Raw genomic sequence first — 11,562 nt, 5'->3', positions numbered from 1 at the left:
AAAAAAAATCTAAACTTGAAAACTATTGATAAAGAACTCAAAAGATAAAAAAGATGGTACTGGTAGTCATAATTGACTACACAGTTATTAAGGAGTCATATGAGTGGAGAAAATGGAAAAGTTAACATAATTACTCTTCTACTATTTGGCCTAACAAAAGGAAAAGGTAAAGGCCATAGATAAATTATTTTCCTATCATACAGGCTTTTCAAAACGTAGACTAGTTCTAGGAACCAATGGACTTTAGACATATTTAAAAAGGTTGCCTACCACAAGTAAGGCAGAAGCAAAGAAATACTAAAGGGTTATGGCAACGGTTGAAGTATTACATAGCTCAAAATTATACTGAAAAAAAGGAAAGCCTAAGTCAAAATAAGTGGTAAGATTATCAAACGAAATCAAATAAAGAAGTATGCATAAAAAATCAGAACTTGATACTGAAAAATCTAATCTATAAGTTTTCAAAGGTCTATTTGTGATATCTGGCAGCAATTATCACTCCATCCCCACCCTATCCAAGGAAAAAAATAAAAATGTGGAAGCTGGGTGAGACAATAAACCAACACTTGTAGCAGCAGACACCAGGTAGGTTCTATTTATGTTTGAAATATTTCTATTTAATAAGAAAAATTCCTGCTACTTCCCCCTTACCATGTCTTGTGGGTGAAGAAGGTACATAAGCACCTCTTGTCACAGCAGCACTGTAGGTCTGAGCTACTAAAGGACGGTCATGGGATGCAGATTCTAAGATTTCATTGGCCGGCTCCATACTGCCATCCAATCTGGAGGTATTTAGGAAAAAAACATCACTAGAACACCAACAAGGAAAAGGACAGACACTGAGGATAAAACATGCTGACACCCTAAAAAGTATTCCTGCCAATATAAATGAAGGCATTATCCGGAAGCTTTCAAGTAAGGAATACAGTGTGCCTAAAGTTAGGGGAAAAGATATTGGCAGTAGTAACAGAAGCCCGACTACCCTATTTGATCACCTCAAAGGCCATGAATGAACAGTGCTATCTATCTGTTGTGGTCTTTCTAGGTGAATCAAGATGGAAGGGATCAGATTGTCAGAAGGTAGGGAGGGCCAATTATAAAAAGATCCTGGTATACTCCTCCCTTTTGTCCCAAGAGAAAATGACCTTGAGTCTTTTAATAACTAGGATTGGGGGTGAGGGATGTGATAAAAGGCTATGGTTCTACTACTTAAGTGATATACCAAACTCAAGATTTCAATTGATTTTCAACTACTAAGCATTTTACTAACCCCTAGCAATATAAAAAAAGGGAAAGTAAGTGGGGTTGGGATGAGAGGCTAGAGTTCTAGCACCTAAGTTGGTGACTGCTTTAAGTTTAGTTTTGGTTCAGTAACCTACGGAGTCTGTAAGAATATACCCAAATGTGAGTAGGAAGGCTCAAGCAGTGGGCTTGCAGAGAAAGAACTGAAGGAGGTGAACACTAAATTGAGTGTGACACTAACAAGGAAATGGGAGTGTCTTCAGGAAGGTACAAGTAGGGGGGTAGCTCACAGTCAACTGTGATAGGGTAGATCCATAGATCACATCCCTCCACTCCAACCCCAGTTAGCAAGGGACACCTAAATATTACTTTGTAAAAACTTTTAAAATTATGGAATTTTTAAAGATTAAGGCTATCTATAAACTTCATGTTTCATAAAGTAATGGAATAGAATTCTTTATTCCTATGTTTACTACACGGGTGGTTTTGAGTGCTTAAATTGAGAAGTGCATGAGAACGAGGATCTCAACAGGGACTTCCCCATTTTCAGGGACAAAGAAGCCTCTGAAGGTCCTCATCAGAAATGCCTTCTATTTTCTCTATATTTTTAAGTAGTTGCATGTTCTCTTTCCCATAGACTATGAGGCAGACTGCTGCCTTTCTTTGAAGGTCCCTAAATATTTTACTTATGGTATAATTATAATTGTGCTAAAAAATGACAGGAAACTGATGCAGAATGAAGTAAGCAGAAGTAGAACAATTTAAATAACATAACCTTTTGGGGGTAGATGTTATTTCTGAAAAGAAAACTAATCCCACTTATGTCCTTGCAGTTTCAGGAATGCTCTAGGGAAACTTTGGGTATTCTTTTGGAATCATGGATGGTAAACACTCTTGGAGATAAGTTTGGTGTGATACTTAAGAGACAGATTTATCTGAATTTTCTATGAGCTTCATAGAGAAAATGTTCAGTATCCTATTTTAGGTACCACAATGATTTGCTGTTTCCCTTATGGAAAGACATCTGGAGACATCCAACTGAATTCTTTTGTGTTTCATAAAATGTTGAGTGTCATTTTTCAGGAACCTTAAGATTTTGCTGAGCATTCACTACTAAAATTCCCAAATATCACAAATCTCTAGAAGAGTCCTAGGGTTGGTCCTATGTTGTTACAAGCAGTCACGAATCACCTTTACCATAATAAATCTAAGTTAAATACTAAATAAGAAATGATCTATACTATAAAATTCTTTGCTGAATTTGCCTTGTGGGAAACTGAGAATAGAACTGATTGATCAATGACTAATCACTATTAGAGAACAAAAAAATGAAGCATGTTCTTGACAAAAGTGACGGTATACTTGTAGAAATATTTTGCTTAATAATGCAGTGCATATTTTATACAAATGTTTTGTTTTCCTTTTTCTTGATTCTGTTGGAGGCATAGAGGTTGATGATTTTTCTCGAACAGCAAAACTCAAACCCCACAGCTGAAAATAAAAAAAAACTAAAAACAATGCTCAGATAATGACCTACTAGGGAATTCTTTCAAAGTTGTTTTTATCATGTTGTTTGTCATTGTATAAACTGTCCTCCTGGTTCTGTTTACCCACTCTGCTTTTTTTTTTTAATCAGAATCATATCTTCTCAGCTTTCTCTGAAACCATCTTCCTCAGATTCCCATTCTTTGTCACCTCAAAAGTGCTATATTTTGGTATATTCCTTAGGTTTGCTCAGGACCAATACCTCTAGATCATAGAATTTACGACTAATGCCTTCCCTTTTCCTATTTCACTGTTGAGTACAATATACTACAGCTAATTGTATGTGTATAGGTAATCAGCCTTTCTTTGAGGATCAAGTGCTCTCCCTACCTCCTTGATTGCAGGGATGTCTGCTTTCCTACTAAATTTTCCTTAACCTTCCTTCCCCTTCCCCACTTCAAATGTATTCTTCCCCTTTTTCCATTCTTCTTAAGCTCTTCCAAGTCTTAGTTCAGAATGTCATCTCCCTATGTTTAAATGTAAGACAGTTTATTCTTGTTCTAATTGTTCATTGCTTGTCTTTTATGTTTCCCTTTGCATATAGCTGTGTCACCTTCAACAGGAATTCTACAGCCATTCAAGATTTTTCTTAAGTCTATACCATTTGCCTGGATCCTTGACATTTATTCTTTCTGGCTACTTGTATTATTTTACTCAGAAACCCTGAATTTTGCCTATTATATGTTCCTGGAAGTTCATTTTTGAAGTTTCTTTCCACTTTTCCCTCTGGTTCTAAGAAATCTAGACAAATTTCTGTCTAGTTATTGGTATTACTATTGAGATGGTCCAATTGTCTTGTCTGTTTTCATTTGTCTTCTCATTGGTTAGTTTATTCTAATTTTCAGCTAGTTTGTTGCTTGGGCAAGAATTTATAATTCTTGGGGGAAGCTTTAATTACTTTTCCAATTTTTTCACTTAATTTGCTTCATTTCTTCTAGGTATTCTAGTGTTTGTACCCTAACTTCAGAGAAGGATCATTCTCTTCTATATCTTGAGTATTGAACTCATTCTCCCAGATTTTTCTTGGTAGCTGGAAGTTCATTGCATTGCTACCTGCAACCTCTGTCAGTAGACTCCAAACTCCACCTTCAAGGTCATTCACAGGTGAATCAATCTGAGATAGCATAGTACAGATATGCCCTTTGAAGCTTAAAAGGGTGGGAAAAAAATCACCAGAAATCCATCAACTTTAGTATATAGCAGTCTGCTGGTAGCCACAGTAGCTGACTCCAGTCAGAGATACCTGCCTGATCAAGCCCAGAAAGAGGTTCAATGAAGCACAACAACCAGAAGACTAGGAGGAATCATATATGGGGGACAGGGACACAATGAATTTATTATATACTTGAAAAAAGTAGAGTAAAAAAGATATTCACAGTACCATGTACATTTTCAGAATAAAAATTAGATGTGATGTCAAAAACTGTCACTGATTCTTTCCCCACTGGCAAGAAGGAAGCAAATATCAAAGGACAATGACCTCTATGGTACCCTATAGAACTACCACATTAAGGATATATTCAAAATACATCCCAGTCAGATGTGCCAGAGTGGAGTAAAATTACAATAGGGAGACTGGTCAAGGAGTATTCAGTCCAAGGGCTTGGACAATGAGACTGCCTGCTGGTAATAAATGGTGAAATCTGCTTCAAAGCGTGTGATGGAGCCCTGTCAACTCTTGTACAGCTAACCAGTGATCTTGAACATGGAGAAATGTTGTTCAATCTGTTGACTCTGTGTTGTCTTCCTGATCCTGAATCAATCTGAGATGAAATACACCAGGTTATGATCTTGTTGAGTCATAGAACTACCAGAGGTCCATAGACTTTGCTGATGGCCACAGTAACTACATGATCTGGTCAGTCTGATGAGGAATCAGACTTAAAGAGGCCATCTACTTGGCCCAGCCCAGCAAAAGCTATTCAGTCACTGTGTCCTATGAGCAAAAGAGCAACTCATTAGTTATGTACAACTCAGAAATAAATCTGGTGGGAGTTTGGTAATTCTTTAGTTCGATATTTCTTGAAAAAAAAAAAGTACAATTGAACTAAATGAATAAATCAACATATTTAAGAACATGCTTAAAGTGAGAAGCAAAGCAATATTGCTTAATTCTAGCATGGCATTTTCACATCTTGAACTTAAAATATTGGAGGAGACACTTATGAAATCAATTATGTAAATAGGTAAACTTACTTGTGTTGTTTCATTAGAGTGCATTCCCCTCCTTCCTGAGGATCCAGGTTGTACATATATAAGTATCCATCAGAGGCTCCCACTAATAATCGGGGAATCTTCTGAATTCTAAAGAGAAAATAGTTTTAAGTGGAGTTTAATCTTATTAATATACTAAGATGAGCTTTTGTCCCTAGTACTGGAAAGGATCTCAGAAGTTTGCTAGGACTCAAAAAAGGACAAAACAGTCTATGTTTGGGGCAGCAAAGGGTGCAATGGATAGAGCACTGGCCCTGGAGTCAGGACTATTTGAGTTCAAATCCAGCCTCAGCCACTTAATAATTACCTAGCTGTGTGACCCTGGGCAAGCCACTTAAACCCATTGCCTTGCAAAAACCTAAAAACAAACAGTCTCCCAGACTAAGTATTAGCCCTGATCAACTTGACTGGTGGATAGCAGATAAATTCAGATGATTTATGTATGTATGACTTATATCAGCAAAAAAAAAAAAAAAAACCCCAAAAAGATTCCTTCTCATCTTTGTAAATGCACTTTATCCGACCTTGTATAAAGAAAATGAAAAGCAGAACGTTTAGAACGGAAATTATCAAACACAAATGAATGCTGAATTATGATGATCAAGTCTGGTAGGTTCAGGAGTTGAGAAAATATATGTGTCGGATGACGACAAGAAAAGATCGAGTCTTAGGCCATCTCTGATAAAACTCTTAAGCTAAGGACTCTAACTAAACTTTCCAGAGACAGAACCCACAAAGGGATCCAATGAGGCAGTTCTCCAACTCAAGGTAACCTGGAAAAGAGCAGAAAGGCTCTGCTTCGCGTGGTTGGAGGGGAGGCCCGAGCAAAAGAACTTCAGCCTCCCAGAGGCAGCCCCAGGGCACTGGGAGCCACGGCTCACAGCAGCAGGGGAGTCTCCTGACCCAGGGAGCACCAGGCACAAAGTGGGGGAAAAGTAGGGTACCTCTGCCAGAGGGAGCACGAGGAGCCCAGCCCTCAGGGCACACAGCAAGCAACTTGGGTCTTTCTGCAGCTTGGATCCAGGAACAGAAGCAGGTGGAGCCGGTAAGCAGGAGCCCCCAGGGCATGAGCCCATTGAACCTAGGGAGGACTGCAGAGCTACGTCCTCAAACCCAGGAACAGGACTCTAGGGCTCTGACCACATTCAGATCCTGATCGGAAGTCTAGCCCCACCCCCAGAGAGCAGCAGGGCCCCCCCACCTCAGCCCCGTGGCAGAGGGAGGTGCTTATGGTCATTCACAGACCAGGAGGGAGGACAGCCTCACACTCTGAAACCCTTGTGGGAGTGTCCCAAAAGATCAGGAAGCACCCCAAAACAGGTGCAGGCTAGGAAAAATGAGCAAGCAGAGAAAAAAGAGGAACACAATTGAGAAATATTTTGCAAATGAGCCCAAGAAGGATCAAAATACTCAGTCTGAAGATGAGGAAGCACAAGCTCCTACATCTAAAGACTCCAAGAAAAACAGAAATTGGGCTCAGGCTATGATAGAGATTAAAAAAAAGACTTTGAAAATCAAATGAGGGAGTTAGAAGAAAAACTGGGAAAAGAAATGAGAGAGATGCAAGAAAAACATGAAAATGAAGTCAGCAGTCAAATGGATAAAACAGTTCAAAAAGTTATGAAGAATGCTTTAAAAAACAGAATGGGCCAGATGGAAAAAGAGATAAGAAAACTCTGAAGAGAACAAATCCTTCAGTCAAAATAGAATTCAGGGAGATTGATGAATTTGCCAGAAATCAGGAATCAATACTTTAAAACCAAAAAAAAAAAAATGAAAAATTTAGAAATTGTGAAATATCTCATTGAAAAAACAACTGATATGGAAAACAGACTTAGGAAAGATAATTTAAAAATTATTGGAATACCTGAAAGTCATGATCAGGAAAAGAGCCTTGACATCATTTTCAAAGAATTACTACAGGAAAATTGCACTGATATCCTAGAAGCAGAGGGCAAAATAGAAATGGAGAGAATCCACTGATCCCCCCCAAGAAAGAGATCCCAAAAAACTAAACCCTGGGAATATTATAGTCAAGTTCCAGAACTCCCAAGTCAAAGAGAAAATATTACAAGCAGCCAGAAGGACACAGTTCAAATATCGTGGAGTTGCAGTCAGGATCACACAGGACTTAGCAGCAGCTACATTGGAAGCTCGAAGGGCTTGGGATATAATACACTGGAAGGCAAAAGAGCTTAGAATGCAGCCAAGAATGAACTACCCAGCAAGGCTGAATGTCCTCTTCCAGGGAAAAAAATGGACTTTCAATGAACCAGGGGGGTTTCAAATGTTCCTGTTGGAATGGCCAGACCTGAACAGAAGGTTTGATCTTCAGATACAGGACTCAGGTGAAGCATAGAGATTGGAGTCAAAGGGGAAAATGAGGGACTTAATGATGATGAACTGCATGTATTCCTGCACTGATAATACTCATATGAAACTTCTCAGTTAATAGAGCAGGTAGAGGGAGCTTTTATAGTTGAATCACAGGAGAAAGCTGAATTTGAAGATAAAATGTGGTGTAAAATGAAGTTAATAGGAAAAAAAGGAAATGTAATGGGAGAAAGAAAAAAGGAGAGGGGGAATAGGCCAAGATATTTCATATAATAAGACTTTTCTTTATTATAATGAGCTATTGCAATGATATGGAAGGGGGGAAGGCAAGGAGGAATGAGGGAAACTTCGCTCTCATCAGACATGGCTAGGAGAGGAAACAACATATATACTCAATGGGGTATAGGCATTTGGAGTAAGAAGGAGAGGGGGCGACAGGGGGAAGGGGGGGATGTGAGTGATGGAGGTGATGGACCATGGGGGGAGGATGGTCAGATATTAACACATTTTGTTTTTTACTTATTGCAAGGGGCTAGGATTGGATGGCCTGTCTGGGACCACAGGGCCAGGTGGATTCTGGGCCTAAGGGGTGGTATGGGGACTCGGGGCCTCTTGGCCCCAGGGCTAGGGATCTGTCTGCTGCGCCACTCAGCTAACCTACAGTAGAGTCAGAGTGAAAGGAGAGAAAATATAGTACATGGTAGTGGAGAAATACCAAAGGAGGGATGCCATGGACTAATCATAAAGAATGAATCCATGCTTGACAGTTGTTGATGTTGGAAGAAAGACTGAAGCGCATTATTATTATTTTGGGGGTGGGGGCTCAGGGCAAATGGGGCTGGGTGGCTTGCCTGGGGCCACATAGCAGGGTGATCCTTGGGTGTGTGAGACCTGATTGGGACCCAGGTGCTCCTGGCTCAAGGGCCAATGCTCAGTCCACCACCCAACCACCCCTAATATTATTACTATTTTATTTTGGGTCTTTTTTTTTTTTGGTTTCTGCAGGGCAGTGGGGGTTCAGGTGGCTTGCATGTCACACAACTGGGTGATTGTTGGGTGTCCGGGGCCAGATGTGGGCTCGGGTGCTCGTGGCTCCAGGGCTGGTGCTCCATCCATTGTGCCACCTGGCCATACCTGCAATTACTACTATTATTTTAAATTTTTTTCTCTCCCCTTGCTGAAGCAAGTCTATATTTACGGGGGGAGGGGGTATCTCATTTACTCTTAAACAAGAATATTTTACTAATGTAAAAATAACATTAATTGTACAAAATGAGAATATTAAATTAAAAAAATATCTGTTTCTAAAAAAATATATCACTATATTCATTGAGTTGGAATATGGCATACTAGATACAATGTGTTTGGTTTTTTCTCATCTTTGTTATAAAGGATAGGTAGAAGTAGGTGAACAATTACAAACAATTTTCAAAATGTCACTTTTTATTCACTTTCAGCTACTTATATTCAGAGTATGACTTGGCACTCAGGACACACTGCAATTTTAAAAATTAATACTAATGAATACCTAAGAATTTTAACGTGGGTTCAAGATCTCAGAACATTTTCAGTTCAACATTTCTCAGTACTTGTTCCACTAATTCTGAATAATTTTCCTCAATGTATCCTATCACTTGAAGGATTTCTATCAGAAAAATCTAAGAGTTCACATTTCTAGATTACAAATTTTAAAGCAATCTAGAAAATTTGTAGACTTGTATACCCTGTTGATAGTAGGTCACTACAAACTAAGAATTCAGATGAGGAAATTAAGTAATTTGCCCACACTCAAAACTACTGAGCAAATAAAGTGCAGCTGCACCATGATCATTCCAGACAATCAGGAACTTCCTTACTATTCAACATAAACATTGCAAAGCAATTCACCATTCATACTCACGTGGCAAGGGAACATATATTTTTATGACCGCAGAATGGTAGTCGGACAGTAGCAAATGCTCTACCCTGGTTAAACATTTCTGTTACTTGAGAGGGCAAATAGCTGGTAGAGGCCATAAGTACTTTTCCAAAGTAACCAGTCCAGGTAGTAGGTTCCTCCTGAGGTCTAGAAGAAATAGTAAGGGCTTTATTTTCTCATTTTGTCTCATGAAACAACACTTTATGAATCAATTTCTATTTTCTCAATGTTTTTCTGTAATGCTTGAATGTGGAATGCTCTCTGAAGTCTCCTAAGGCAACCCCGTGGCACCATATAATGTATAATGTAGACAAAATACCCATTTAATCTCAAATACAGGCAACGTCCTGGACATCACTCTAGGAAGGATACTAATAAGCCTGAGAAGCCAAGAGGGTTACCATGACTGACTGGACATGACATGGAGAGGATTCACTGATTAACAGAGAATTAGAGAGATTATGTGACTTGCCTACAGTCATAGAAGCATCAGATTAAGAGAAGAAGAAAATATAAAGAAGCAAATTAAGGCTTAACTAAGGGAAAAACTTTTGGAGCTACCCAAAAGAAGCCCTGAGGAGCTGTTTAAGTGTTGGAGGTGTGTGACCTTGGGCAAGTCACTTAATCCCATTGCCTTAAATAAATAAAATAAAGATCAGACAGGGTTAGATGACTACTTGTTTGTGGAAAGGATTGCATTATGTAACCAGAAATCCTATTTGATCTTTAAAAAACTCTGTAAGTAGATGATTTTAATACCATTTTATAGTTGAGGAAATTAAGGCAAACAGAAGAGACTGGCTCAGAGTCAGGTTTTCCTGACTCCAGGCCCAGCCTTCTAGCCACTGTGCCACCTAGCTGTCTAAGGTTTCTGTCCCCTTTCACCTCAAATTCTCTATTTCTTGTCCTCTTTCGCCTCAAATTCTCTATTTCTTATAAATAGTTCATTTCCAAGCTTAAGAAGTTTCTTAAATCTAATATTCTGACTTACTTCTCTTTCACAGTCTCAAGTTTGAATATGTGCACTGTTTCTGTGTTACTAGACGCAGAGAGGAACATTCCATCCATGCTGAAGGCCAAAGAGCAGATGCTTACACACCTGTAAAGGAGAATTCAAATTAAGATACAATTTAACTCTTCTATCCTCTTAAAACACCAGAAAGAGCCCAAGTAAATATTAAAGAAATATCTGCTTAGATATGACTGTGGTGATATAAGATTTACTGGAACAGGATACTTCTCATTGTATCTTTTTCTCAAGGGGGGGGGGAGGAAGGAAAAATATACCATCAATGAATTTTCAAATAAGACTATATACTTATGTTGAATTGAGCAATTTTCCGGGAAGAAAAATGAAAGCACATACCATCTACTAAGCATTTTACAGAAACTGAGGCAGAGGCTGAGTGACTTGCCTGGGGTTATATCACATTTATATCAATGAAAAGCTTCTCCCTGGTACATATATGGATTTAATTGTAACCACTTGTTAAGGGGCAAGTTATTTATTTTCCAATTGTTATGTTTCATTATACTGATTCAGGTGCACATACTTTTTTCAGAACTATTTTTAGTTCTAATTCAATGTTCTAGTTCAAGAACCATAACTGGTAATTGTAACTGAAACCAATTGTGTTCCAAGCTATTGTAAAGTATATATATGCTATTTAACACTACTTTTTAGAGAGTTGCCTACAGTACTTGAAAGGGCTAAGTACCCAGGCCAGGGGTCACATAACAAGTCTGTGTCAAAGATGAGTCATGAACAACTCTTTTTGGTCAGTTCATGTACAACTGAAATTCAAATATATCCTAAAGAGAGAACAGCTAGGTGGCACAGTGGTTAGGCCATCGGCCCTAAAGACAGGAAGACCTGAGTTCAAATCCAGCCTCAGACAGGCTGTGTGGCCTTTGGCAAAGTTACTTAAGCCCATTGCCTTGAAAAACAAAAACCAAATATATATCCTAAAGAATTTAAAAGTCATGCTGCTATATATTACCTCTTTACTCCTCTCCGGAACTCAAAGATTTTCTGTCCTTCAGGGATAGAAAATACCCTAATCACAGTCCCCTATAAAAGGAAAAAAAAATAATCTAGTTAAACTGTAATTATAGGTAATGTTAAGAAATAAAAATAGAAAAATGGAACTATGTTATCACCATATAAAATGGAAGGAATATCGAAACCATCAAAATTATGACCTACCTTCTCAGAAGCTGTGGCAAGTTTGGTACCACTTGCATCAAAAGCCAAGGCTGCGAGGGGACTATCATGAGCTGGTATCATGTTAGCAGCCCTCTAAAGTGTA

The 11,562-nt window shown here is 38.6% G+C and overlaps 1 protein-coding gene across 3 annotated transcripts in view; it reads right to left on the bottom strand.

Moving 5' to 3' along the window:
• The window catches only part of WIPI2 (WD repeat domain, phosphoinositide interacting 2), a 44,580-nt gene that overhangs the window by 22,035 nt on the left and 10,983 nt on the right, over positions 1–11,562 (bottom strand). For 2 of the 3 annotated variants that reach the window (XR_012472483.1, XM_074206945.1), the window contains exons 6-11: positions 11,460–11,552; positions 11,254–11,324; positions 10,245–10,352; positions 9,236–9,400; positions 4,984–5,091; positions 652–782 (exon numbers count right to left, since the gene is read on the bottom strand). Coding sequence is in view for 2 of the 3 variants with exons in the window: in XM_074206945.1 (XP_074063046.1) it covers positions 652–782; positions 4,984–5,091; positions 9,236–9,400; positions 10,245–10,352; positions 11,254–11,324; positions 11,460–11,552 (676 nt within the window). In the remaining variant the exon portion in view is untranslated. The other variant, XM_074206946.1, reaches the window with a different exon arrangement.

The sequence above is a fragment of the Macrotis lagotis genome, chromosome X (genome assembly GCF_037893015.1).
Source record: "Macrotis lagotis isolate mMagLag1 chromosome X, bilby.v1.9.chrom.fasta, whole genome shotgun sequence".
NCBI lineage: Eukaryota > Metazoa > Chordata > Mammalia > Peramelemorphia > Peramelidae > Macrotis > Macrotis lagotis.
This window is presented reverse-complemented; position numbering and strand designations above follow the sequence as displayed.